At 39.3% G+C, this 24,340-nt stretch overlaps 1 protein-coding gene across 3 annotated transcripts in view; it reads right to left on the reverse strand.

The window, feature by feature from the left end:
- The window catches only part of grid2 (glutamate receptor, ionotropic, delta 2), a 468,031-nt gene that overhangs the window by 382,776 nt on the left and 60,915 nt on the right, over nucleotides 1-24,340 (reverse strand). For all 3 annotated transcript variants that reach the window (XR_004656592.1, XM_034871281.1, XM_034871282.1), the window contains exon 2: nucleotides 11,821-11,976. Coding sequence is in view for 2 of the 3 variants with exons in the window: in XM_034871281.1 (XP_034727172.1) it covers nucleotides 11,821-11,976 (156 nt within the window). In the remaining variant the exon portion in view is untranslated. The remainder of the gene's footprint in view (nucleotides 1-11,820; nucleotides 11,977-24,340) is intronic.

Below are 24,340 nucleotides of genomic sequence, written 5' to 3' on the forward strand. Positions count from 1 at the left end.
AAGTTCATATTTCATGTGGAGTCTTAAGGGCAAAAGAGTCTGTGAATTTCAGTTGAATGACAGTGCTGCTATAAAAGAGAAGAACAACAAAAAAATAATTTTACATTGATCTTTTTCAATCTGCAGTGAAGGACTGTCTTTGTGTGTTTAGAGAGAGGAAGCTAGCTGTCAAGCAGCCATACAGACTGACACAAAGACATAAAGAGAGAGAGAGGCAGAGAGAGTGTGCACTGGTCAATGCTCAGTAGGGAGAGGAAGGAAACATTTCAATAGAGATGCACTTTTGATTTCTATTCCAATGACACGTTCTATCTTTAAACCAATCAACAGGCCTACCACCAGCCACACACACGCACACACACACACATACACACACACACACACACACACACACACACACACACACACACTTCGAAGCTCCACAAGTCTGGTTGGATCAGGATCTGGTTTGTACCCAGCTGTCAGCTGCAGGACCCCATCTCACATACACACACGCACAAAGAAAATAGCATCATATTGCCTCTTGTAAAATGTGAGTGTTGCCATGGATATGACCCTCTCAACCCCCCCATTTAGTAGGGAGGTTAAAGACAAAGATTGAGAGCTATAACGATGAGGTGGGAAAGAGAAATGGTAAAAAATGGAAGGCAATGCAAAACAGAGTTTATCATCTGCATACCACTGCAGAGGGGAGGAGGGATACATCGAGTGGAGAAAAATTAGCAGGGGAATGTCAATGCATCAAGAAAGCCACTGTGTGCTCAGTATTGGTGGATCTGTGTGCATGTGTGTGTGTGCAGTTTTAGTTAGGCAGTTAGATAAATGGGCAAATGAAGAGAGAATAGCAGCAAAAGGAGGGCTTCTAGGCTGGAACAGTGATAGAATGACCTTAGAAAATGAGATGTCTTTGGTCTCTATGGCAGCTAACGAGACTGTTATGTGCATTCACATCAGACAGCGTGCACACATAGAGAGAAGGAGGACTGACATAAACATGGAAGAGGAAGGCAAGGAAAGAGAATGGGGCATAAGGCTAAACAAATTGTGGCCCCGGTTTCCATGGCAGCTTATTTCTGCGTGAATCTGCTTTATGGGGAAAATGCGGAGAGTTAAGAGGCAGAAAGGAAGGAAAGCTCAGTGACCTTAAAGAGGATTGCGTTGCTTTATTATATAAAGGTAATAACCTGAGGTCAGTATGCAGATATGGCGCAGATGTGTTCGAATGACTTGAATGACGTCGATTGGCAGACAAAGGCAGTATATAAACAAACGTGGTATATTAGAACACCACAGATGAAGATTTAAAGGCTGTCAAGACAAAGCCACATACCTACTAGTTTCTTTCCCAGACAGTTTCTAATGCCTACTGTTTTAATTTAGGAAAAAGGCCACATGTTGATGACGAGTGACTCACCAGTAAACTTCAGAACATGGACTACACAATAAAGAGAATACTTGAGCTATAAAAGCCAAATCCGATTGTTTTGGGAAAGTCTGAACAAGCTGCAATATAGCTAAAAATGTGACAGATGTTTTATTTTGTGTCCCCCATGTTCAAAGTCTATATTTTGCACTGCATTGCAAATCTGAGAGTCAACACCGAAACACATGCAGACACCGTTTCCACTAATTAACCAAAAAGTAGCGAAAAAACAACACTTATTTCATTTCACACTTGAGGCAATTTATTGTAAGGATAAATCCAGTTAACAGTCCAGCCCAATTTCATATCTTCAGAGTTAACAACTTTGAATGTGTCCTCTGAGTCATGTCAACAGAGGACACGCCATTGCTGTAAATGAAACAATGCTGATGAAAAATATATGAAATAGCTAAAAGATTTAACCGGGGGAATTGGTTAAAAAAAATATTTTTCAAATAAGGATTTAGTTTAGCATAATAGATGCATTTATGGCTGGGCAATATAGAGAAAATCAAATATCACAATATTCTTGACCAAATACCTCAATGTTGATTTTGCAACGATATTGTATGGTTGACTAATGGTGCTTTCACAAAATGTAATTTACACAATGATATTTCTGATAAATATTGTCCAGAAATTATGTAATGACTTAGTGGGTAAAGGTAAATAATAGAACAACTAGAACAGTCTGGTAAGTTCAGAAAATGACATCACTTTCCTGTAAAACCAGGTAAGGACAACACTTGCCATATTAAGATATATTCAAAAATCTAAGACGATATCTAGTCTCATATCGCGATATCGATACAACATTGATATATTGCCCAGCCCTAGATCTGATCAAATGTTTTACTTGTTGGCGAATGATTTGCCCCTAACATGCAGACAAGTATAAATAGGTTGTAAATATGTATTTTTGCAAACTCTCAATAAAAATGTTTTTTAGTTGCATTAAGCAATAGTTGATAAGTAAATCTATACAACTACAACTAACTACAACTATGTAGCTCTATGCAGCTTTTAGCCTTGTTAAGGTGTATGAAAGCATGATCCAGCAGAGATCTAAACTAAACAGGTTAAACTCTAAAGACTAGACTTAAAGACCGGCTAAAGAAACATGTTTTCTTTCTTCTCAAAGGGCAAGAAGGGAACACTTGCATTAGTGGCCAGTGGGATGTGCATGTTGTTTATTGGACAATTGCTTTGACATTAGCCATAACGGCTTTATAAAAAATATTTCCTGTGGGATTGCTTTGGAAATGTTCTTCTACCGACCACCAGTGTTTACTGCAGCTTAAAGCTTTGTATCACAAGTCTTTTAGTTTTAGTTTTTTAACTAGGAACATTCAATAGTGAAAGTGGAAAACAGAATGACAGTTAGATTCTAGCCTCAAATTCCAAATGTAATTCAATGATCTGCTGTTGCATCATGCAGTCAATCAACTTCTATGTCGATAATGTTTAGTGCTTTATGCTTCTCATCCAGTGATTTGACTTTTCTGCTGGTATTAACACTTTATGTGTGGATTACAAACTTTGACTCTAACAGAGGAGGGGGTCTTTGAAATCTTTTAAAAGGCACATTAATGTTTTATGACTAGGGAGATCATCTAATATTGCGAGGTTCTGAGGAAAAATTCAAAATGCCCTCATTACAAAGCTCAAGCCATTCATTTATTTGCACTCTAAATGAAAATCCTTAAAAAATAGATGGAAATAGAGAGTGAGAGAGAAAAAGATTCTAATAAGATAAAGACGATAGTCAGAATGAGGGGTGTATGTTTAATTTAAAATTGAAAAAACGCTGCCCTTTTAAGAATAAGTTTTTTTTTTTCTTACATTATCACAGTTTACTCATCAATATGACAAAGTCTGACTTAGTTATTCTCATCACACAAATGGCGTCAAGTGTTTCTCACTCCCTTAAGGCATTTGCTTCATGCTGACTTTAGAACTATATGCCATCGTTACTGTGAATCACGAGTTCCACTCTGTCAAAATGAATCAATTGGAAAGATGACACATCGCCTAAATATATTTCCAGTCACTCTAATCCATTGAAACTTTAATTAAGAATTTAACAAGATGACAATTTTATCATTTTTTATACACATCCAATTTTGCATTAGCCGCCCTCATAACTAATCTTTACCGCTACTGAAGAATGTCCACCACAATCTCTTGTAGCACATTACTGTGAGCAAATATTTTGTGTAAAAAAGGTCATAAAATATACTTTTGATAGTATATATCTGGGTGGAACTACACTTGGACTGCAGAATGTATTTGCGATCAGGCCTATTGTTTTGTAGCAAATACGCCTCTTGTCATTTTCTTAACTACCACCACAGTACACTGTCTAAGAAGTATCACAGGAATCTTTATTCTAAAAAAAACTCACAATGCACGCCCAGTGTGACCACAAATACTGTGAGCGATGAATAAAGTGCTAAGATTATAATAAGTACATACACTAGTGAAGAGAACAGTAACTAGTACACTTCTGGTGTAATGTATGTCACTGAGCGTCAAACATGGTACCGATTCTTCTCAGGTGCCATTTACATTACGAATGTTTAAGGTTTTGGGGCTGCAAGCAACTATTATTTTTTTATTACCAATTAATTTATTAATTGATGATTTTTTTTGATTAATCATTTATTCATTTAGTCTGTAAAATTGCTTGATTTGTTTGACTAATGGGCCAAAGAAAACAAATTTGCAATGACATAAAAAAAGAGAAAAGCAGCAAATCCTCAATTCTGAGAAGCTGGTACCAACAAATGTTTGGCATTTTAACAACAAATCACTACCAATTTTAAAAATGGGCAAGGTATAGTATCTAAGACACATAAACATTTATTAAAAAGAAGAAAAAGATCATTTTCCCCATGTATTGTGAAGATTTCTGTCCTTTATTAAGTGCTGGATTTTGCAGCAGTCTTCACTGTCTGCTGGTATAATCACTGAATTAATCATATTCTATTAGTCATACAAATGCATTCTATCATTGGGGTTATTTCTTTAGAGCTAACTAAACTAAACAGCTTCTCATTTTGAGGGGGACTCCCACTTTGAAAAAGTGGGACAAAGTACATAACCATTGAACAGGTAGTCATAGATGCTAGCAGGGTCTGTCAAGGCTATCAGGTTTTCTGTCTACACACCTTCTAGCAAAGGTGGGAGTTTTTTCATTTATTTTATCTGTGAGTGTGGCAGTGTGTGTATAAATGGGGCGGTGTGCCCTGTGTGTCAAGACTAAGCTGAGAAGAAAAATAAGTTGAGACAACTATTGAATTCCTTCCCTTCTGTGGTCTCCTCCTGTTCTGCTATCCTTGCCCCCCACCTTCCCATAGACTGTTATCCAATTAGGTGATTGTCATTGGTTTAATCGATGGAGACATGCACGGGCACACTCTGACATGCATACGGATGCACACACACACACACACACACACACACACACACACAACCACACTCGTTCCCTAATTAATGTCTATCCCAGTTACTATGGCGATGGGGGGATAGGGTGTAGGGAGTGAAATGTGAATATAAGTGACAGGGGCAGATCCACAATTAAGTACCATGCAGGAGGAAGAAAGTAGGGAGGGAGATTTCTTCCAAGCCCCTGAACACACTCCTGATGCTGATGCACGCACACACGCAATGGTCTGCATTGTTAGAGATTGTGAAGTGCCATTCTTTATGATTCTCTTCAGTATAATGGTGGTAAATGTTTTTTTTCACTAACACTTAGGAGACCATTTAGTCTGAAATGCTACTGTTTTTAGTTGTAATTTTGCGGTTGTATAACCCTTACGGTATACCTCGTTGGCTTTTTCCCTCCATTTTGTTGCCATGGGGGGGGGGGTGCTGCGGCCTCAGCCAGAAGACCGCTTTTTAGCAATTAGAAGAAGCACTCACAGTAATGATGCCTGACTATTCTCCTCCACATCTTCTTGTCGTAATACCAATACAAAATAAGATGGTTCTAATGGCAGTTCTATTTCCAAACATGTTTTACTTTCCTTTTGTATGTTTTTTTTTAATATCCTGATAGTTTTGCAATGTCCCGAAATATGTGTGTGTTGTCTCCAACCAGGCCAGAGCCCCTCCAGCAGTGATCCGAGGCACCACCCAATTTTGATATGACAAGAGGAATCCTGAAGAATCTCATCTTTAATTTTCCATTTTTGAAGGATTGTTTGTTATGTATGTCCCTTTCTGCATGATGATTACCACTTTGTTTCTGAGACAACGGTCTTCATCAACAATTCCCATTTTTCTTGAATATCCAAACTATTATTATCTAACTCATCCTGTAATATCTTTATACATGTATATATGACTGTATATGATATAATCTTCTTGTTTCAAAGTCCCTTTAATTGTCAACATAAACTCTTAGAGTTTATTTCCAAATGCCAGACTGTATGTGGAGTAGGCAGACCTTACTCTGTAGTGTAGTTAGGTCTGGCATTGGGAGACTAAGCTAGCAGTAACGTTATAGCTGTGAACGTAGCAGTGCAGAGTGTTTACAGTTTATCTGTCAGTAAACAAATGCTACAACTCTTACAAGACCCAATCCAAATCTCTGTGGATCGCCAAGGCTCACTAACTTAAGGAGGGCTAGCTTACAATTGGTAAGTCTTAGTGGCAAGCCGCTCCTCTTTTTAGCTTTAGCTTTGGTGATCTCTCCCTCGCCAAACAAGGGAAAACCCTGATTAGTCATAACACCTAAACAGGATATTTTTTGGATGATCCTTAGTTATTGATTAAACTTTTTCACATATGTTAGTTAAACTGGACTTTTTTAAAGTTATGTACCTGCTACAAGTTGTTGAAGGACTTTGTGTCAACAAGTTTAAGTACAATAAACGTGAACTTGATATTCAATAAACACAAAGGCTAGCAGTTGACCTATTTTGATCCTACATTTAGCCAATTTACCTCTATATATAACTATAACACTCCACTCTGAGATTCTGCTGGGCCTGCTTCTCTCTCTCTCTCTCTCTCTCTCTCTCTCTCTCTCTCTCTCTCTCTCTCTCTCTCTCTGTCTCATGTAACCTACTGCTAATTTTTAAAGGCCACATTTCTTTGGAAGAAGGTTACTTAATTAGTCATTTTTAACAGAATGTGTCAAGGAGACTGTCTCAAGTGCTGAGTGCGTAATGAACACTACATTATAAATCTGGGGCTAATTACATGTAGCCTGCCAGCACAAACTGAATCAAAGGCAAGATGCAGATTATCCCTATACGCTTTTATGTACGTACATCTAGCCCTTAGAGAGGACATGCCGTTCAGTGTCATTTAAGTGCCAGGACAATAAGGTTTTTTCTAACACTTTCTGCAGTATATTGCCTGTCTCACGAGCAGAATCTAAGCTAGCGAAAGGTAACTGTAACATCTGGTATTATTTCATAATGTATAACTACTTCATATAATTCAACAAACGTGCACAAAGGAAACAGTGTCACTGACCTTTCAAGTTTAATTAGCTGCTTTATAAAGAAAATGCACAGCTTGCCAGCATTGACATTTTTAAATATTGAAATCTTTTAAACTAATTGTTTCTGCAACAAAGGGCACCGGGCAACACATCTGAGACAGAGACGAAGACAATTGATTTGCCAACCAGGTTACCAGTTAGCGAGACAAATACACAGATAGACAGGCAGATAGAGATAGGCAATCAATTCCTCTGCCAGCTAACTACACAAAAAGGTGGGCAAACAGAAAGACTGGCAGCCAGACTGGCAGGGGAATGAGTCAGGCAGTCGGGTCAGTACCAGGCGGACATGAAGACGGGGAAGTATTTATTGAACCTCCCACAAATTTGGACAGACCAGTCACCAGAGTGAGGAACTTGACGGCCTGCAGAAGTTTAATCAGTCAGGGATGAAAGAAGCAAGGTCAGTTTGTCATTGAACACTAATAGTCCCAAGCAAAAAGTGGCATCTGATCTGTCCTTAATAAATCCTGGTCTGCCAATAGATACTGTATGCTTTTGAGAAACTAACCAGCTTGGCTGCTCCAAGCTCCGAAAGCTAAAAAAGAATGTATGTTTATTGTCCCTGTGGGGAAATTAGGTTGCAGCAGAAATCACATCACAAGGCCTTTTTTAACAACATGAAGACAGACAAGACAAAGAAGGCCGTAACATCGCCACTGTCACACTTGTTGCTTGACTTGATTTAAATACTCCAACTGTTTGGTTCTTGTTAATTATAGAGTGTGGTCTAGACCTACTCTATCTGCTGTGGTTTGGTGTCTTGTTTTATTGTGGTAGTCTGTTTTCCTGTGTTTATTTCTTAGCTTGGTTACTTTAGTGCCAAGCTGGGAGGAGGCCTCGGGGAAGACCCAGGACTAGGTGGAGAGATTATATCTCCAACCTGGCCCGGGAACGCCTCGGGATCCCCCAGTCGGAGCTGGTTGATGTGGCTCGGGAAAGGGAAGTCTGGGGGTCCCCTGCTGGAGCTGCTGCCCCCACAACCCAACACTGGATAAGCAGATGAAGATGGATGGATGGATGGTTGCTGTAGTGTCGTGTCTCTGTGTGGAGGTTTGTTTCTGGTTCCTTGCTACCTGGATTTTTGCACCCTGGATTTAGTTTTTTGCCTGCCCCTCTAAGGACTTCCTTTTATTTTAATAAACGCTTTAGCTCAACTTTTGCCTACTCTTCTCTACACTTGGGTCCACCATTCTATGCACTTCTTGACACTATCTGTAAAGTGTCTCGAGATAACTCTTGGTATACTATAAATAAAATTGAATTGAACATGTTGACTTTACAATACATTACATAGGCAAAAGCACTCAGGCATTTGGAGGGGGGGCGGGGGCTAGAAAGGAAGAAAAGAAAGAAAAAAAGATAATTCTGTACAATCAGCAAATAATTTTTTTTTTTTAAATAAGACGTAACAATAATCTTGGCTAAGGAAAATTTAAAATAGCCAATAATGTAAGAAAGGCTAGAAAACAACGCATACTACAGAATTCACGCACAGGCTGTTGGCTCAGTCTGCTCAGTCAAGGAACAAGTGTTTAAATGGTGCCTCCTGCAGTGTTGTCACATTACTCTTTACTCACTTTTTGTCTTTATTTCACACAACGCTGCCATCCTTAATAAGACAATAAAGACAGAAGCTGCTCACTGACCTCAAAATAAAGAAGGAAGGAACAAACAGCGTTAGTCCTTCATGCACACAGGGCCCATATAATAGAACTACTTAGGATGGGACTTCAAATAATTTAGCCTGACTACCAAACAACATTGCATTGAGCTTACTGTAAATCAAAGGCCTTAAGGCCATGTCACACCGAAGACAAAACGTGAAAATTAAACAACAATGCAGAGTACCTTTTGTTGCATTCAAACCTTTCACTCCAAGGCCAGCGCGAACATTAGCATTGGATCTGAAAAGACCTTTAACAAGGCAAACATACATATATTGCATCTACACAAGGTCCTCGGATCCAATGTCTGAAAAAAGAGATATACTTACGGATCTGCCACCATTGTTTGCTATAGGCATGCTGCCTAATGCCTGAAATACAAATAAACTCACATGTATTCTCTCTACCCTGTCCTTCACTCTCTCAGCAAATTCTAATAATTTGTGTGCATGTGTGTGTGTGTGTGTGTGTGTGCATGTGTATTAGGTTTTACTACATTTGTGGGGACCAAAAACTGTGAATACAGTATACTTATGGGGACCTGACAGCTTTGTGGGGACAAAATGCTGGTCCCCTTAACGTTAAAGGGCTTTTTGAGAACTAAGACTTGGTTTTAGGAGTAGGGTTAGAGTTAGGTTATGGTTCAGGTAAGGGTAACGGATAAGGTTAGGCATTTAGGTTTGATGGTTAAGGTTAGGGTAAGGGGCTAGGGAATGCATTATGTCAATGACTGGTCCCCACAAAGATAGCCAGACACGACTGTGTGTGTGTGTGTGTGTGTGTGTTATTATTTCAGTGTGTGCTGGGGTGTTGATAATGGAGCCTTTGTATTTGATTATCAGTTAATTAAATCATTGAAGGGATAATAAGTTCTGACATGTTTCATGTTGTGTCTTTAAATTCATTGGTTTTGGTTTATCTTTAGTCAATAAGACAATTCTACTATGAGGCGAGAACGGTATATGATTAGCGTGATTGAGCGTCACCAGAATTCTTGCTTAAGTGCAACTAGTGCAGTGCCCCTTTAAAACTGGCTAATTGCTTAGCCCCATGTATTGCTTGCAGCTTTCTCCAGAACCTTTTTACCCCAAAATAATTTAAAGAAGGCTGTCAAAGCACTTGATATTTGAACTTAAAGTTAAAAACAATGCTACAGTATGAGTTGGGAGAAGCAGGGTGACTGGTGGTTTGTGTATTGATGTTTCCACAAACTGAAAACCAGATCATTCAGACTATAATGGCACAGTGCCTCCCAACACTCATCCTCTCTCTTTCTGCTTAGTTTTAATTACATTTCCATGTTGGTATAATTCCTGTAATGCGGCATTTAACCTGCACACAGATTACAGTGTTTGTAGTAAGAATGCTGCTAGCTCAACAGTTGTGTAGAGAGCAAGTAAACTAATAAATAAAGCAATTCTAATGACTGAAAACCTTAAATGAAAGCGGAAATTTAATAAACAAAAACAAATAATACTATAAATTATCGCCTTTGTTTTGTGATGCTATACGTACCATTACAGTAGTTCAGTTTATATATGACTTGCCCTAAAATCTGTAAATAAGATGTTGGAAAAAAACTTTTCATCATGCATCAGTACTACCTAGCTGAGGAATCACCTGCAAACCATCTACTAAACTCTTTCTCTAACATGTAGGAGCTAGACTAAGAACAAAATAACGTAGCCTCACTGAATTCTACTACATGTAAATATTGTTCTATTAACGTACTCTACTGCTCTGTGTATATGGAAGTGAAATCAATAGTTATATCAAATCTTTCCATCAAAATCCTTGTGCTCAAAAAAATCAATCCCCTTAGTTTTATTGGTAATCTAATGTATCAATTACTAAAAAAATAAGATTAAACCACAAAAAGCAGAGTGACTGTCTAATGTTAATGCATCAAAACTGAAAAATAGATCTGGTGGATATGTACTATAAATCTGGTTAAAACATGTCATACATTTATCTGGTAAAAGTGTTCACTCTTCTGTTAATGTGAATGAAGAACACAGTAAAGGCTTTTGTAGTCTGTTGTACTGCAGACCTCATTCATTATATACTGTATGTGTAACAAAACTGCTTTTCACAAGTATTGTCTAATGCTGCACTTCTTCACTTGAGGGTCTTTTTATAATTTAGTCAGATAAGTTTTTCAAATACATATTTTTTTGTTTGTTTTGTTGTTCTAAATCATAGCTAAAAGGTTACTGACCTCAAATTGTTTAGTTCCAAAGGATTCTTTTACTGAAATGCTGAATTTAGAATCAAGAACCAGAGTTGGTTTTGGTTGTGAATCAGCAGCTACATTATGCAACTCTTGGACAGGCATGCATGCATATCCAAATCTACGTAGACACGGATGAAAATGAGTTGTGTAGACTAGTGAATCTAATATCTAACCATAATATGTCAACATTCCAGAGTCAATGTCTTGTCCAAATTATATTTGAAATGAAATAAAATGGCTTTCAACATGAATTTAAACTGAAACAAATAGGGAAGAGGAAATAAATAGAACAGTGCCCCATCCTCAGCTGACTGTGTGTCTGCAGGTGTCCTCAGAGGGCATGCAAGTCATGCATAAAAATCTGCAAAACATTAAAGACAGACACTGACTTTGTGCTAACGTTTTGATGCTGTGTTTTTACATGAATGAATTTCTTGTGCCTCAATGTTCTCAATTTATTGTACAGGTCAACAAAAACGAGAGACAGGACCGCAAGAGAGCATTGTACTGACAACTTACTTTTGTCTCAATTTGATTATTTCACAATACATGATTAGATTTGTATTGCAATATTCACTTAATGCTATTCTGGAAATATGTCAAATGTAGGAAAATTTATCGATTTTAAAAATCATTGCAAAAAACCCTTTGATCTACTGTGTATTATACACACTTTATTTTTTCTTATATTTGCCGTGGATCAAATGACTCAATTGCTTAAACAAGTTTTGAACCAAAAGATATGTTGCCTGTTTCAGCAAAAGTGAAATTTGGAAGAAGTGAAAACATGAATGTTGAAGCAAGTATTTTCATTTCAGTTTGACAGTGGCTCAGAACATAAGTGGAGCAAAAAGGAACCATACCCAGAAGCAATTTGATGTCTTCTTTTCAAATATACTTTTATGTCAACACAAAAGAGGAACTTTGAAGCTGATTCACACATGTAGAACTCAAAGACAACATAGTATTGTCATCCTACCTTCTTGCACAGCCTGGAAGGGGTTGTTCCCATCAACGAATTCCACAGAGATGGTGATCTTCTCTGTCTCCAAGATCTCGTTGTTCAAATTGAGATCTGCCACGGCAAGGCGAAACACCTCATCATCTTTCCTTGCTGACTCGTCAAAGATGGCACCTGTTGACAAGGAAGGAAGCAAAAGGGAAAAGAAGAAACTATGAGTCAGTATTAGGGCTTTTGTAATGAAAAAAAATATAGAGACAGCAATATGGTGATACAAAAGCTAGAACATAGAGACGTATACAGTCCACTAAGGGGAGTTCTTTAGAGAACCTGGTGCCATGCTCAACCTCCAACTCTGTCCCAGATGGTCCAGCTTCACAGCAACCTAAACCTAATTATGCCTTAGAGAGTTCCTCAACATATTGTAAACTAAAAAAAACTTTCATCACAAACCAATTGCTACACAGCTGACCAGGTGTTGAACAATGTGGTTAACTGGGACCAGTTCCAAGTTTACAATATGAACATTGACTTAAGATGTATGGAATATTTATTTAATGACAGCATTTTCCAGATCATAACATAACCTTATCAACATCAAACAGTAAAATGTATAATCGGTTCCATTTACTTACATCCTGCGGAGGATGTTTCACTAGTAAATGTAAAGTAGAGGTACTATGTGGTCACATATATATACTACATGTAGTGAAATTCATTCTCTGCGTTTAACCCATCCCTCAAGCGAGCAGTGGGCAGCCATTTACAGTACCAACTCAAGATCTGAGTACAGTGACTGGAGGAACTAGCACATGTTTTTTGATGGTGGGGGATACCAGAGCACCCAAAGGAAACCATCACAAACATGGGGAGAACATTCAAACTCCACAAAGAAAGGCCCGGAAAGACCTGGATTCAAACCTTCTTGCTGCGAGGCCACAGTGCTAACCAATGGGCAACCATGGTGCCCAATGGTGTAGTTTTAAGTGCCCATATTATGAAGAAAAAAAAATCACTTTTTGGGGATCTGGGGTGTTATTTTGTGTCTCTGGTGTTTCCAAATGCTTACAAAGTTGAAAAAAAAACATCCATGTTGTTCTGAATGTCCTCTGCCTCTAGTCTCTGGGTCAGCTGTTCAAAATCTGCACGGCTTTCTACGTCAATAGCCGAGATGGCTAACCGTAACACAGGTTGCATTATCAATGGCAAAACACTGCTACAACACACACTAGTTCACCATAATTGCCAAAAAAGCCACTTCCACATCCCTGTTTTGCAGCTATTCCACAAGTGCGCCTCATTTAGAAGAAGTCTCCCAGCTAATCCTGCCTTGTACTGACCAAAGCTGGAGAAAGAGTTAATTAGCTGATGTGATCTTACCTAGCTACTGAGCATGTGCGACTCCTAAAAAAGATGGGAAAGAAGTGAGATGTCTCACTTTGTAGCTAAAACAGAGACCTAAACACACAGAAAAGGGGATCTGCAGCAATGTGCAGTACAACAAAAGTATGGTGTTTTTTGAAAATGAAACGATGTTGACTTTTTCTGGTAAAAACTGAAAATAGAATTATAAACTGGAAATTGAGCAGAATAAGGACGCTTTAAGTGATATACTGAAATGTGACCTGAACACAAACACCTGGTAAATACGAGATGGTCACTTGATATATCTTGAAAGAAGAACAACTGACCAAATTGTAAATAGGATTCTTAGGGCTGCAAAAGACACAACACCAGTTGTGTTATCCAAATTTGAGAAAAAAGAAAGCTGCATTTTCTGCCACATTTGGAGGAACCTCTCTTTTACAATGAGTTGCTCGGCCTCAGACAGTGGACTTATGTATGTACTGTATGTATATTAGCGCCTGAATTGGGACCCGGCTTGACAAAGACAGGGTGTGAGGGAGAAATTGGTCGACATTACTGTAAATTCTAATGTCAAATACTGCTCAAGGGCACACTGACTCAGCGGAAATAGTTGCTGCACAAAGCAAAACGGACAAAGACCAGTGATTGCCAGTATCTGTATTACCAGATAAATTAGTCATCAAAATAATAGTCAACCCGCAGTGTTGATGAGACGTTGACTGGCGGGTAGTGATTTGATCATTGCTTTGGTCTGTTCTGTTACACACAATTAACCAAGTGTTTTCTATTTCTCTCTTTCTTCTCTTTTAGCCTCTCAGTTAAACCAGTTTATCCCCTGAACCCATTGGGCCACTTACTGCGTAAGCTAATGCAGTAAAGCTTTGGTAACTGACCAGAAAATAAGCCTCATACTGTATACTGTATAATGTGTGTGTGTGTGTGTGTCTGTGTGTGTGTGTGTGTGTGTGTGTGTGTGTGTGTGACACAGGTTGCAAATTCCATTAATAACCAGGCAGGTTGCATGGCTGAGGGCTGTTTTGCACCATTTTTAGAAGACTGTTGCTTGGTCTTGTCCAGTTCATTGAATTAAGTCTGATGCTAATACAGCAAAAGCTATAGCCTGAATCTACAGTCTACTGAAGAAAGTATGCTGCCTTGGAAGTGCAAAGTGTTGTACTTTTGGGTAAATCATGCTGAAAATTATATCTCAGTCTATAATGTAATAACATTTAGTTATTGAAACTCACTTTTACACTTAATTTATTGAAAAGAAATGATAGATTATGCCCTGTGTAGGTTACACTTATGCCCTGTGTAGGTGTTGATTAAAAACAACAACTTGTGATATTTGAAAAAATCTGAATATTTCTCCTATTAAAAAAAAACTGTTGATCAAATTTAACTTCTGAAGGAAAATCCAATTCAACACACCTTTTACACATTCACCAAATTCAAAACTAACTGCAGTTTGAAGGTCAGGACCAGTGTGCAAACTGCTTTTTCATCAAAAGTATCATAAAGTATGTATCCTGCAATAATTTGATCCATCAGCATTTGGCAACTGTAAATACCCCCCCACTGATTGATCCTTTGTAGTTTCAATAACCCTGCAGTATAAATGAGGTGAGACAAACAGGGCTGGATAAAGCGATGAAGAGTGAAACACAAAGATTCATTAACTATTCCATTAGAGATAAATTATGAATAGGGAGCCAATCAGTTTGAAGATGACACTGCTGAGGAAGGATTTGTACACATTTTTAACTAGCCCTGTAAGACAATGTTAGGTTGTGTCTGTCTAGAGGACAAATGCATGGAGAGACGACTGTATAAATGGCTTTAAACCAATGCTCTGGACAGATATATACATATATTTAAAAAACAATTATGAAGGGAAAAAAAAGAGTAGCATGGGGCGACCTTTAGCTCACCCAGTGAGAGTGTGCGCCCCATGTAGGCTTAGTCCTTTGTAGTGGCCCTTGTTCGAGTCTTATCTGTGGCCCTTTGCTCCGTGTCATCCCCCATCTCTCTCCCACCTTTCCTGTCTATCGACTGTCACTATCAAATGAATGGAAAGGCCCCAAAAAATAATCTTAAAAAAAAAGTTTAGAAGCAGATGTATCATAAAAAACACTTTAATCGCTCCTTTAATCTGGGCTTCCACAATGGAGTTGTCATAGTAACCTCAGTCATGCTTTGCCCCTAGAACCCGAGACTCACCAGGGATCCGTGCAGGTTGGGATTCACAGTTTGTTTGTTTTTTGTGATCATATTATTTTTTTTAAACGCATTTAGACACAGAGCAATCAACAGAGCCAACAATACACTAAGACATCAGAACGAGTCCCAAAGCCAGGAAAGCTGGGAAGGAGGGGGACAAAACAACATTCAGACACACACAAACACATACCAAAACAGACATATACACAGACAGACAAAAGACAAAGGACCAATCACATGTGTGGGTTGGGGTCAAGGCTGCAGCCCGGACTTCAAGGAGTCGGCAATGTTGCGCCAAGCGTCCAGGGTCTTGCTGACGCTCCATGGATGTGTGTGGAAGCCACGGTTTGTACAGTCAACTGGGTCCGGGTCAGGTCCCATTCTATTACCCCGGTCCCTAGTCTGTTTAAAATTATGAGTAATATTCAAGTGGAGCTCACACAGTGCTGATTGTGTTAGAGTTTTATTTTGGCAACTTGAATATAACGTTAACTTCAAATCTGTGACGAGCTGGTCTTTGTCTCCCGGGTTTGCTTGGGACCGAGTTTCACATTTCGGTTCGGCTCTAATTTGCATCCGGCTGGGTTTTACATTTCTGAGTCTTTTAGAGTTCAGACACACATTTTTGGACCCATGAAGAACTAAACCATTCTATTTTTATGTTTTTTTTATCTCACTTTGAAATATTTTACCGGTAGTGTGTTGTTTGGTTTTAGTGTCCACAACAGTCACAAGAGAATATTACATTGGCGCAATGTTTGATACATTAGAGCTATTAATCATTATTTTCATTCCAAGATCTTTTAACCATCTCTTTGATAGCTGTTGCACCTGTGCAGTGGTTTATTAGAAACCTGCGTGTGATTAAAACCCACACTCATTACTGTTACATTACTGTGAGCAGGCACATGCAGAGGTATTAACACAGATATGAAAAACTGACCAACAATGAGATATATACATATCGGTGTACAAATTGTGGCAGTTTTGAATGTGCATGTAGCCAATGTATGTTGGAAATGGCCACATTAGAAAATATTCTTAATGTAAGATAAGAAAGTCTCATATTATGGAGGAAAAAATGATAAACTGTATATTAAATGTGTGTGAGAGAGTCAAGTAAAGATGAAAAAAGGAGGGTGGGTGAATGTCTGCTGTTCTCTGCCTTATTATTTGAGAACATCACTGCATGCTGATTAACAGACACACACACACATACACACACACACACACACACACACACACACATACACATACGCACACATCACACAGAATCCTGGCCCTCCGTCCTTTCCAGTAATGCAATTGTGAGAGCAAAGGCAAACGTCACCACATAAATCAACCAGGAAATAAAAGCATTGAATCTTACTTTGAACAGATGCCCCAAGGGCGGGCACACAGGCACACATCCACAAACTTACCCTGACCCACACAGATCATGTGACCAGAAACACTTAATCACCAACCTATTTCCAAACCATCCCTTCCATGAAAACTGCATTACAAACAGCAGTGGTCAATTTGAATGGATGCAGCGTTCAAAAGTAGGGCCAAATAACCCCTCGGGTAGGATGAGGGATGCCTGGGGTACAGGTAAATGAGGAGGGGAGTGAGTTGTCACTGTCCAAAAATTGCCCAACCTGCGTTGATAATTTTCTTCTATATTTGTTCATCATACTCTAAGGAACATCGGGTTGTCTCCTTTTTTATTTTCGGTGTTTAATTTTAATAAGAGTGAATCCTCAGGAATTCATTACCTGCCTACTTACACTTTTAGGGCCCTATTTTGACGGTCTAAGCGCATGGTGCAGTTGCGTTTAAGGCGTGTCCAAATCCACTTTTGCTAGTTTGACGGCGGCAAAAAACGGGGTGCATGGTTTAAAAGGGTTGTACTTATTCTCTTCAATAATTCGAATGTGTCTTTTGGCCTTAACATGAAATGAACCAATCAGAGTGTCATCTCCCATTCCCTTTAAAAGCCCGGTGCATTTCTACATTGGTGCATTGATATTAGGATGGCACGTTTTTGTTATTGTACTCTTTTGGGTTTTTTTGTGCTTCTGCACTTCCCTGTGTGTGTAACAAGCATATTACTAGCAAATTACTTTAGTCTAGATTTTTGTTGGTCTATGGCGTGATCACTTCTCGCTGCCTCAAGATATCAACACGCCAAGAATTCACCTGAACACACCTCCATGTAAGACCATGGGCGCACAGATGGGCGCAGGTGTATTTGCTATTCAAACGACGTGGGCGCTGGATGGGGAATTGACAACTGCTTCATTCTTAAACTAGCAAAGATCCCAGCGCCCGACTTTGTACTGTGCTGGACAGGATGCAAGATAGGACGCTTAGACTTTTAAAACACCAATGAAGAAATTACGCAGAAAAAGCTGCATATATACTGTATATCCAATATTTTCCGCTCTTTCACCTTGATATTTTAAAATTTCAAAATACATTACCTAGCGCCAGACGCTACGTTAACTGTCATTGACACACCTTTAACACGCCATGCTGGCAGCTCTGTGAGGCAGTGTTAAGGCACAATGTGCTTCGAGCAAAATGCTAACATGCTCAAAATCAGAATGCTAACAGGCTGATGCTAAGGTATAATGTTTTCAATATTCACAATCAGCGTTTAGTGTGTAAACATGCTAACATTTGCTAGTTACATTTTAACATATAATAGAACTGAGGCTTGTGGGATCTGTGGAAATCTGTATCAAATTTCATGGCAATCTATCCAGTAGTGTAGTGAAGTTTCAGTTTGAACCTAAGTAGTGGACCAACTGATAGACCGACCTTACCATCGATGGAGTCGTTCCACTACCATGGATAAAAAAATTTAGCCTGTCTCTTTCTCCTCCTGTGGCAAAAAGGCTTTTTTTCCTAAACTTCAGTCCAGTCGGCCCGGAAGCAGATACATTTTTAAAGGGGAATCATTCATATAGCTCAGTTATCCAAGTAACTACATCAAATCAGACAGACAAAGACACTGTTGAACGTACAAAACACAGCTCATTTTCCTAATTAAATGAACAAATTAGGATAGCACATCATCCAATGCAGAGTTATTATGTTCCCACACTCTATTAAGACCCAGTAATTAACCCAGCTCCTTCACAGGATAATCATTCAGCATGAGTGAGGAAATGATTGTTAAGAATGATTTCATGTTAAAACAGGAGGGAAACATGTGCAGAGCAGGTCATGAAAAATGATAGATGTTACACAGTTAAAACAAAATTGGTTGGCTTGTCATTCAGTGCGACTGACAGTTTCGAGGTTGCCATCTGTTTGCTTTTTTTAGTTGAAACAGCAATGAGTTGTGCCAAATCCCTCTCCATCTGACTCGGTCTCCACACCTGCCTCCTGGCCCGTTACTCTCATTCAATCAAGCTCTTTTCTATTGTTAAAATCCCCGCTCTCTTTCACTCTCCCTATCTCCACATGTATCTTTCTGCCTCTCTCTTTCACAGAAAACACTCCGAATGGGACACTGAAGATTTCTGAAACACTATAGGGGATCCATTCCACTGCCTATCAAACAAACTCACACACCTGTTGTTTAGGTTGCAGCTGTTGACAGTAATGTGACAGGAACACTGACAGCCTGACAAGGATAATGACTATGGAGAAATACACACACCTACCCAAACACACACACACAGACACACACACACACACACACAAACACACACAAACACGGTGATGTCCTGCTGATTTGTGACAAGGCTGGACTGAAGAGTTGCCATCTACGTGATGATGAATGTGATGGTGGTCCTGAGTGATGATGGTGATGAACAAGGAGGTTATCATCCTGCAGTGTCAAACCTCCACGAATGCACACACACAGTCTTTTATTTACAGTAGTGATGTGGCAGCGGGTGCGTATTGACACTTGTGAAGACAAAGATGTGCGTGTTTGCGTGTGCGTAAAAGATGGAGAGGGGGAGGAGAAATAATGAGTGGTCTCAGGACGGCAGGGGCAAGCCATTGGCATGTGATAGGGACAGATCTAAAAAAAACTCTAATATTTATCATATAGGCTCTTACAAGACACACTCACACACACTGTTCATGCAGTTTGCCAGGTGTAGTGAGTAGTAATCCATACGTACTTTTATAAATATAGCAGATCAGCAGGAGAATCTTGAAGCTGTAGCAGGAATGTTGATACAACAAGAGATATACCTAAGATAGTGAATCATCCTTGACAATCTTTGTCCCCATACAGAACCTCATTATGTTGCAAATTAGAATGCATGAACAGTATTAAGTATCCTTGCAAGTATACAATCAGTATATTTAGCATATATAATGCATATGGTCTGTTAGGGCATGTGAAGTCTAAAGTAACAAACTATTAGAAACCAAAAGCCTTGTTACCTTGTTAACAGAGCTTTGTATATAAAAGCACTGGATTTTTCTATGATTGAGCATACCTGAATTGTGTGTGATTATATGTTGTGCATGTATATGTGGAATACACTATAAAACCGTTAAGTATGCGTGAGGGTGTGCATGTGACTGAATGACAGAGGGATACCGTGTATTAATGGAGGTAACCGGATTTTCCACCCTCCCCCCACCTCTCTCCATCACCTCACTTTTTCATTATAGGCGTGTACATTCATTTGTTCCATCGTTAGGTAGGCGAGCAGCCAGGAGATTTTGTAGTCATGGTTCAACAGCAGTCCAGTTCTTTGACACACTGTCACACAAAGCTGTGCCAAGGACATTGCTTTCACTGCCATATCTCTCTCCCTGCCTCACTGCTTCCCGTTGCCTCATGGAGACAGAATTCTGCCTGTTTCCCTCCTTTGTAGAGCCCTGCTGTAGATATCCTGGGCTTTGCTTCCTCCCACACAAATGAACATACTTTGAGTCGGTGGAGGATTTGTTTTGCGTCTCCATTCATTAGCCAACAAGCTGAACACAATTTGAAAATACCCAATTCATCTAAGACATGTTTAGATTCAGCCCCTGAGTATGTGTACAGCAAAGTAAGGGCAGAAGACTGACAACACCGTTTTTCTTTTCATGTTTCTCTTCACGTCAGCTCTTGGATGGCTTGTGGCCAAACCACAGCTGAGTTAGCTCCAGTCCAGCCAGGCTGGGATCTTAAAACAGTGGAGCTGATGGCTGTGAGCCAGGTGTAAGAGTGTACTGTATGTCAGCTCAAGCCAAGGCATAAGTTAAGGATAATTAGGATGATAGCAATGCACCTTCTTAATGCCCTGTGTTGTATATTCAGTGAACCTTGACAGCATATAGGCACAATGGTTCTTGCATTTTGCAACTCCTCTAAATTATAATACATATCAACACATTTCATACACAAAACAAAAGAACTTTTTGCTTTGCAGCTCTAAATGTTCAAGCAATCCCTCTTTGATAGCCTCCTTTCCATACCTTCTAAATTTCATCCTGCCTTTCACTTTGAACCTTTTTTCCTGATTCTTACTCCATCTGACTCTTCTCTTCTTTTCTATGACATGACAACCTCGCTCTCTTTGTTCTGCTTTATAGTTCTGTTCCACTTATTTTTCTGCCCATGTTCTCTTTCTCTCCTTATTCATCTCCACCTTCTTTCCTTTTTGCTACTTCATTCTCTCTACCTCCCTTTACTCCTCCCTCTCTTGTACAGCCTTTCATCTTTCTAAGCATCACTCTACTCACTCTCTCAGCTCTCTGCCCTCATCCTCTGCAATTTCATCCTTCCTTGTTTAATGTGACATCCTGTGTGACATTTAATCGTAGTAAACTTGCCCTGGCTTGGAAGGATCTCTGAAAATCGTTTTGTGTGTGTATATACAGTACATAGGTGTGTGTGAAAGTTAAAGAGACAGGAACAAAGAGAGAGAGAGAGAGAGAAAGAGAGAGAGAGAGAGAGAGAGAGAGAGAGAGAGAGAGAGAGAGAGATTTACTCTTATATATCAATGAGACAGATCCAATATTTGGTTTAAGACCCTACAGTTATCTGTATCTGAAATCATGCACATATTGCCAAACATTTTTCATTTAACATATTGTTATTAGTGTTAGATAAATGTATTTTTTCAAGCCTGACAAGCAACCATTGTTTCCAGATACATCAAAATACAAATAACAGATATATCACAACAAACATGTTTTCACCTTAACTTTCCTTAGCAAAAGAACTATTGGGCCTCATTCACCAACAGTTCTTAAGACAAAAACTCTTCTTCAAAGCCACAGACACAGTTTGCACAAACATTCTGACATTTAATGTTTTCTTATTTGGGACTTTTGCAGACGCCATTTTTATGTTTTCTGTTATTTTGAAAGTGTAAATGATGGAATTAAAATCAAACTTTGTGTGACATATTATATAAATGTGTAATTTGTACGGAAGAGGATTAGGGCCACTGGTGAGAAATGTATGTGAGTTCTGACTTTTTTCTCAGAATTAAAAAAAGTCAGAATTCTGAGAAAAAAGTCCGGACTCACATAAATATTTCACCAGTGGCCCTAATCTTCTTCCGTACATTTGTCATTTGATGCCTTTTGGAGATTTTTCCATCTTTTCTTGGCTTCTTTATGTACATTAATACAAATTTTTCCTGGGGTGCCCAAACCTTCGAGCCCCACTGTAAGCACAATTGAGTGCTGTGCTTGTTTGTTGGTTATTAGGTTTTCTTCAATTCTACAGATATTATATAAATCATTTTATAGGACTTAAATTACAATAACGTTTTTATTATATATAACATTTTATTATTATTTGATCTAATACTAATTATTGTACCAAGCAATATATTCTTTTAAATAAATACCTTACCCTAACACTTCACATCAAGCGTTAATGGTGCCCTGAGAAGGGAACTCTTCTTCGAGGACCTCGGAGATCCATTTGCAGAGAGTGACGAGTACATCTTGGGACGCTTTAGGCTCCAAAGAACTGTCTTCATGGAGCTTAACACTAGAGCCAGCACTGCAGAGCCATACCACGGTCTAACCCTGAACCACCATACGTGCAGGTACTCTCCACCTTGGGCTTTTTAGCCACTGTGACATTTCAGAGGGAGTAAGGGTTGGCATATTACAAGCATCCATCAGCTGCGCTCTCCCGTGACTCGGGGATGGAACAATTCAACTGGCCACACAATATATCAAATGTCCCTACTCGTCATGAATCGGATTGTGTAAAGTATAGTTTAAAGCAGAGAGGCTAATTACAAAGACACAGCAATTGAGAGAGGAAGTGAGAGAAAATAGACTGGAGAGAAAAAGAAACAAATGAAGAAAGGATGAAGAGAGGGCAGGAATAAAGAGGCGAAAGAGAGCAAAAAATAAATGTGTTGCTCTTTTATTAAGATAAAACAAACCAAGCTGTATGGAAACTGAACCCTTAAATCTGCTTCTAAGGCAAGAAGTCAGTCTTTTAAGCACATTGGGTCTTTAAGCTCACTCTCCTGATTAATGCCAAACATTTGGAAGGATTTTGCCTGAAGCTCTGGTAAGAGGCTCCAGATTTGTGCACATCATAAATGTCAAATTATATTTGAGGGAGGAACGGATTGCGTAGGATCTCCCCGTTCTTGCCCTCCTTCCTCCGGATATTGCACGTCTTTACCATCTTCAGACTTTCATATTCCTTCCTGGTCCTCTTCAACCCTGTGCTATCAAATCATATCCTCTTGTAAATTTCCTATATTTATAACTCAAAAACTTCTGAACTCTCCTCCCCTTTGTCACTCTCCCTCTCCAGCTTTCTCCTCTATCAAACTGCTCTCCTTCAAACTTCTCTCTAATTTCCATCCACACGGTCCTCCTCTTCCCTTCTCATCTTTCTCCTTCCATCAAAGACTTGTCCTCTGCCTCCTCCACACATTCACAAACACGTTTTCCCATTTTCACCTGTCGTGGCTCTCTTATCCTCTCACCCTGTATCGTTCCACTCCTCCTTTCACTACCACCCACCACACTCTTCTGTTGCTTCCTTCATCTTATCCCGTTCATCTCCTCTCCTGCAGGCTTTTTTTTCACCCCAGTTTACTCTTCCCTCCTGTCCTCTATGCCCTCTACACCCATCACAGATTCTGAAGGGGTTGCTGTTCATCATTACTCAAGCAGTTCACTAACTAAACTGTCCTATTTTCCGTCCTCGGGGAAGCTGCTGCAGCCATGCTCCTCTGCTGGACTTTGAACTTAAAAAGAGAAGCACATTGCCTCCAGTTATACTGTACACAAACTATTGAGCACACATACAGTACACAAAAAGTTCACATAGAATACAACAGAAATAACACAAATATAACTGTGCAAATGGGCACATACTAGTGCTACTAGTGCTGATAACTGTATAACTGTGTGCCACTACCGCGGCAATGACGCTTTTTTTAACGTTTTGCTTGCGGAAGTGACAGGAGAACAGATATCTTGTGATATGAAATATAATGAAAGCAATAGTAATTGTGTAGTTATGCTCATTGATTGTTTTCCATCTTACATTCAAAAGTTTATGGAGAGAAAAAAAAACTTAAGTTGCTTGGCATTTCAGCTTTGCACAAGGGTGGACAGTCTACTGAGCTGAGGTGGACGTGGACACGTTAACGCTGCAGTGTTTACCATTGCACATTAGCCTAGGAGCTAGTGGAGTTTCCTTTTGCTTATAACTTAATCCCGACAAAACCGCACAGAGGAATTTCAGCCTTCACGCACGTTTTGTGATCTGTGGAATGGATTAACAGAGAGGGGTGAAAGCAGAGTGGCCATAAATGACAGCAAAACACAGAAAAGCACAAATGGTGCTTTGCGTGCTTCACAAAGTTGAAATGGAAAGGCCAAGCTAAGGGCGAAGCCGATGTTTTTCGGGTGTATGATCATTCAATTTACCGTCGGTATTAACAACAGCTAAAGCCACTTTGTCTTGAAAAGCTCTACTGGTTCTTTTATTGTTCACTTTTAACTCACTTCACGT

The sequence above is a fragment of the Etheostoma cragini genome, chromosome 5 (genome assembly GCF_013103735.1).
Source record: "Etheostoma cragini isolate CJK2018 chromosome 5, CSU_Ecrag_1.0, whole genome shotgun sequence".
NCBI lineage: Eukaryota > Metazoa > Chordata > Actinopteri > Perciformes > Percidae > Etheostoma > Etheostoma cragini.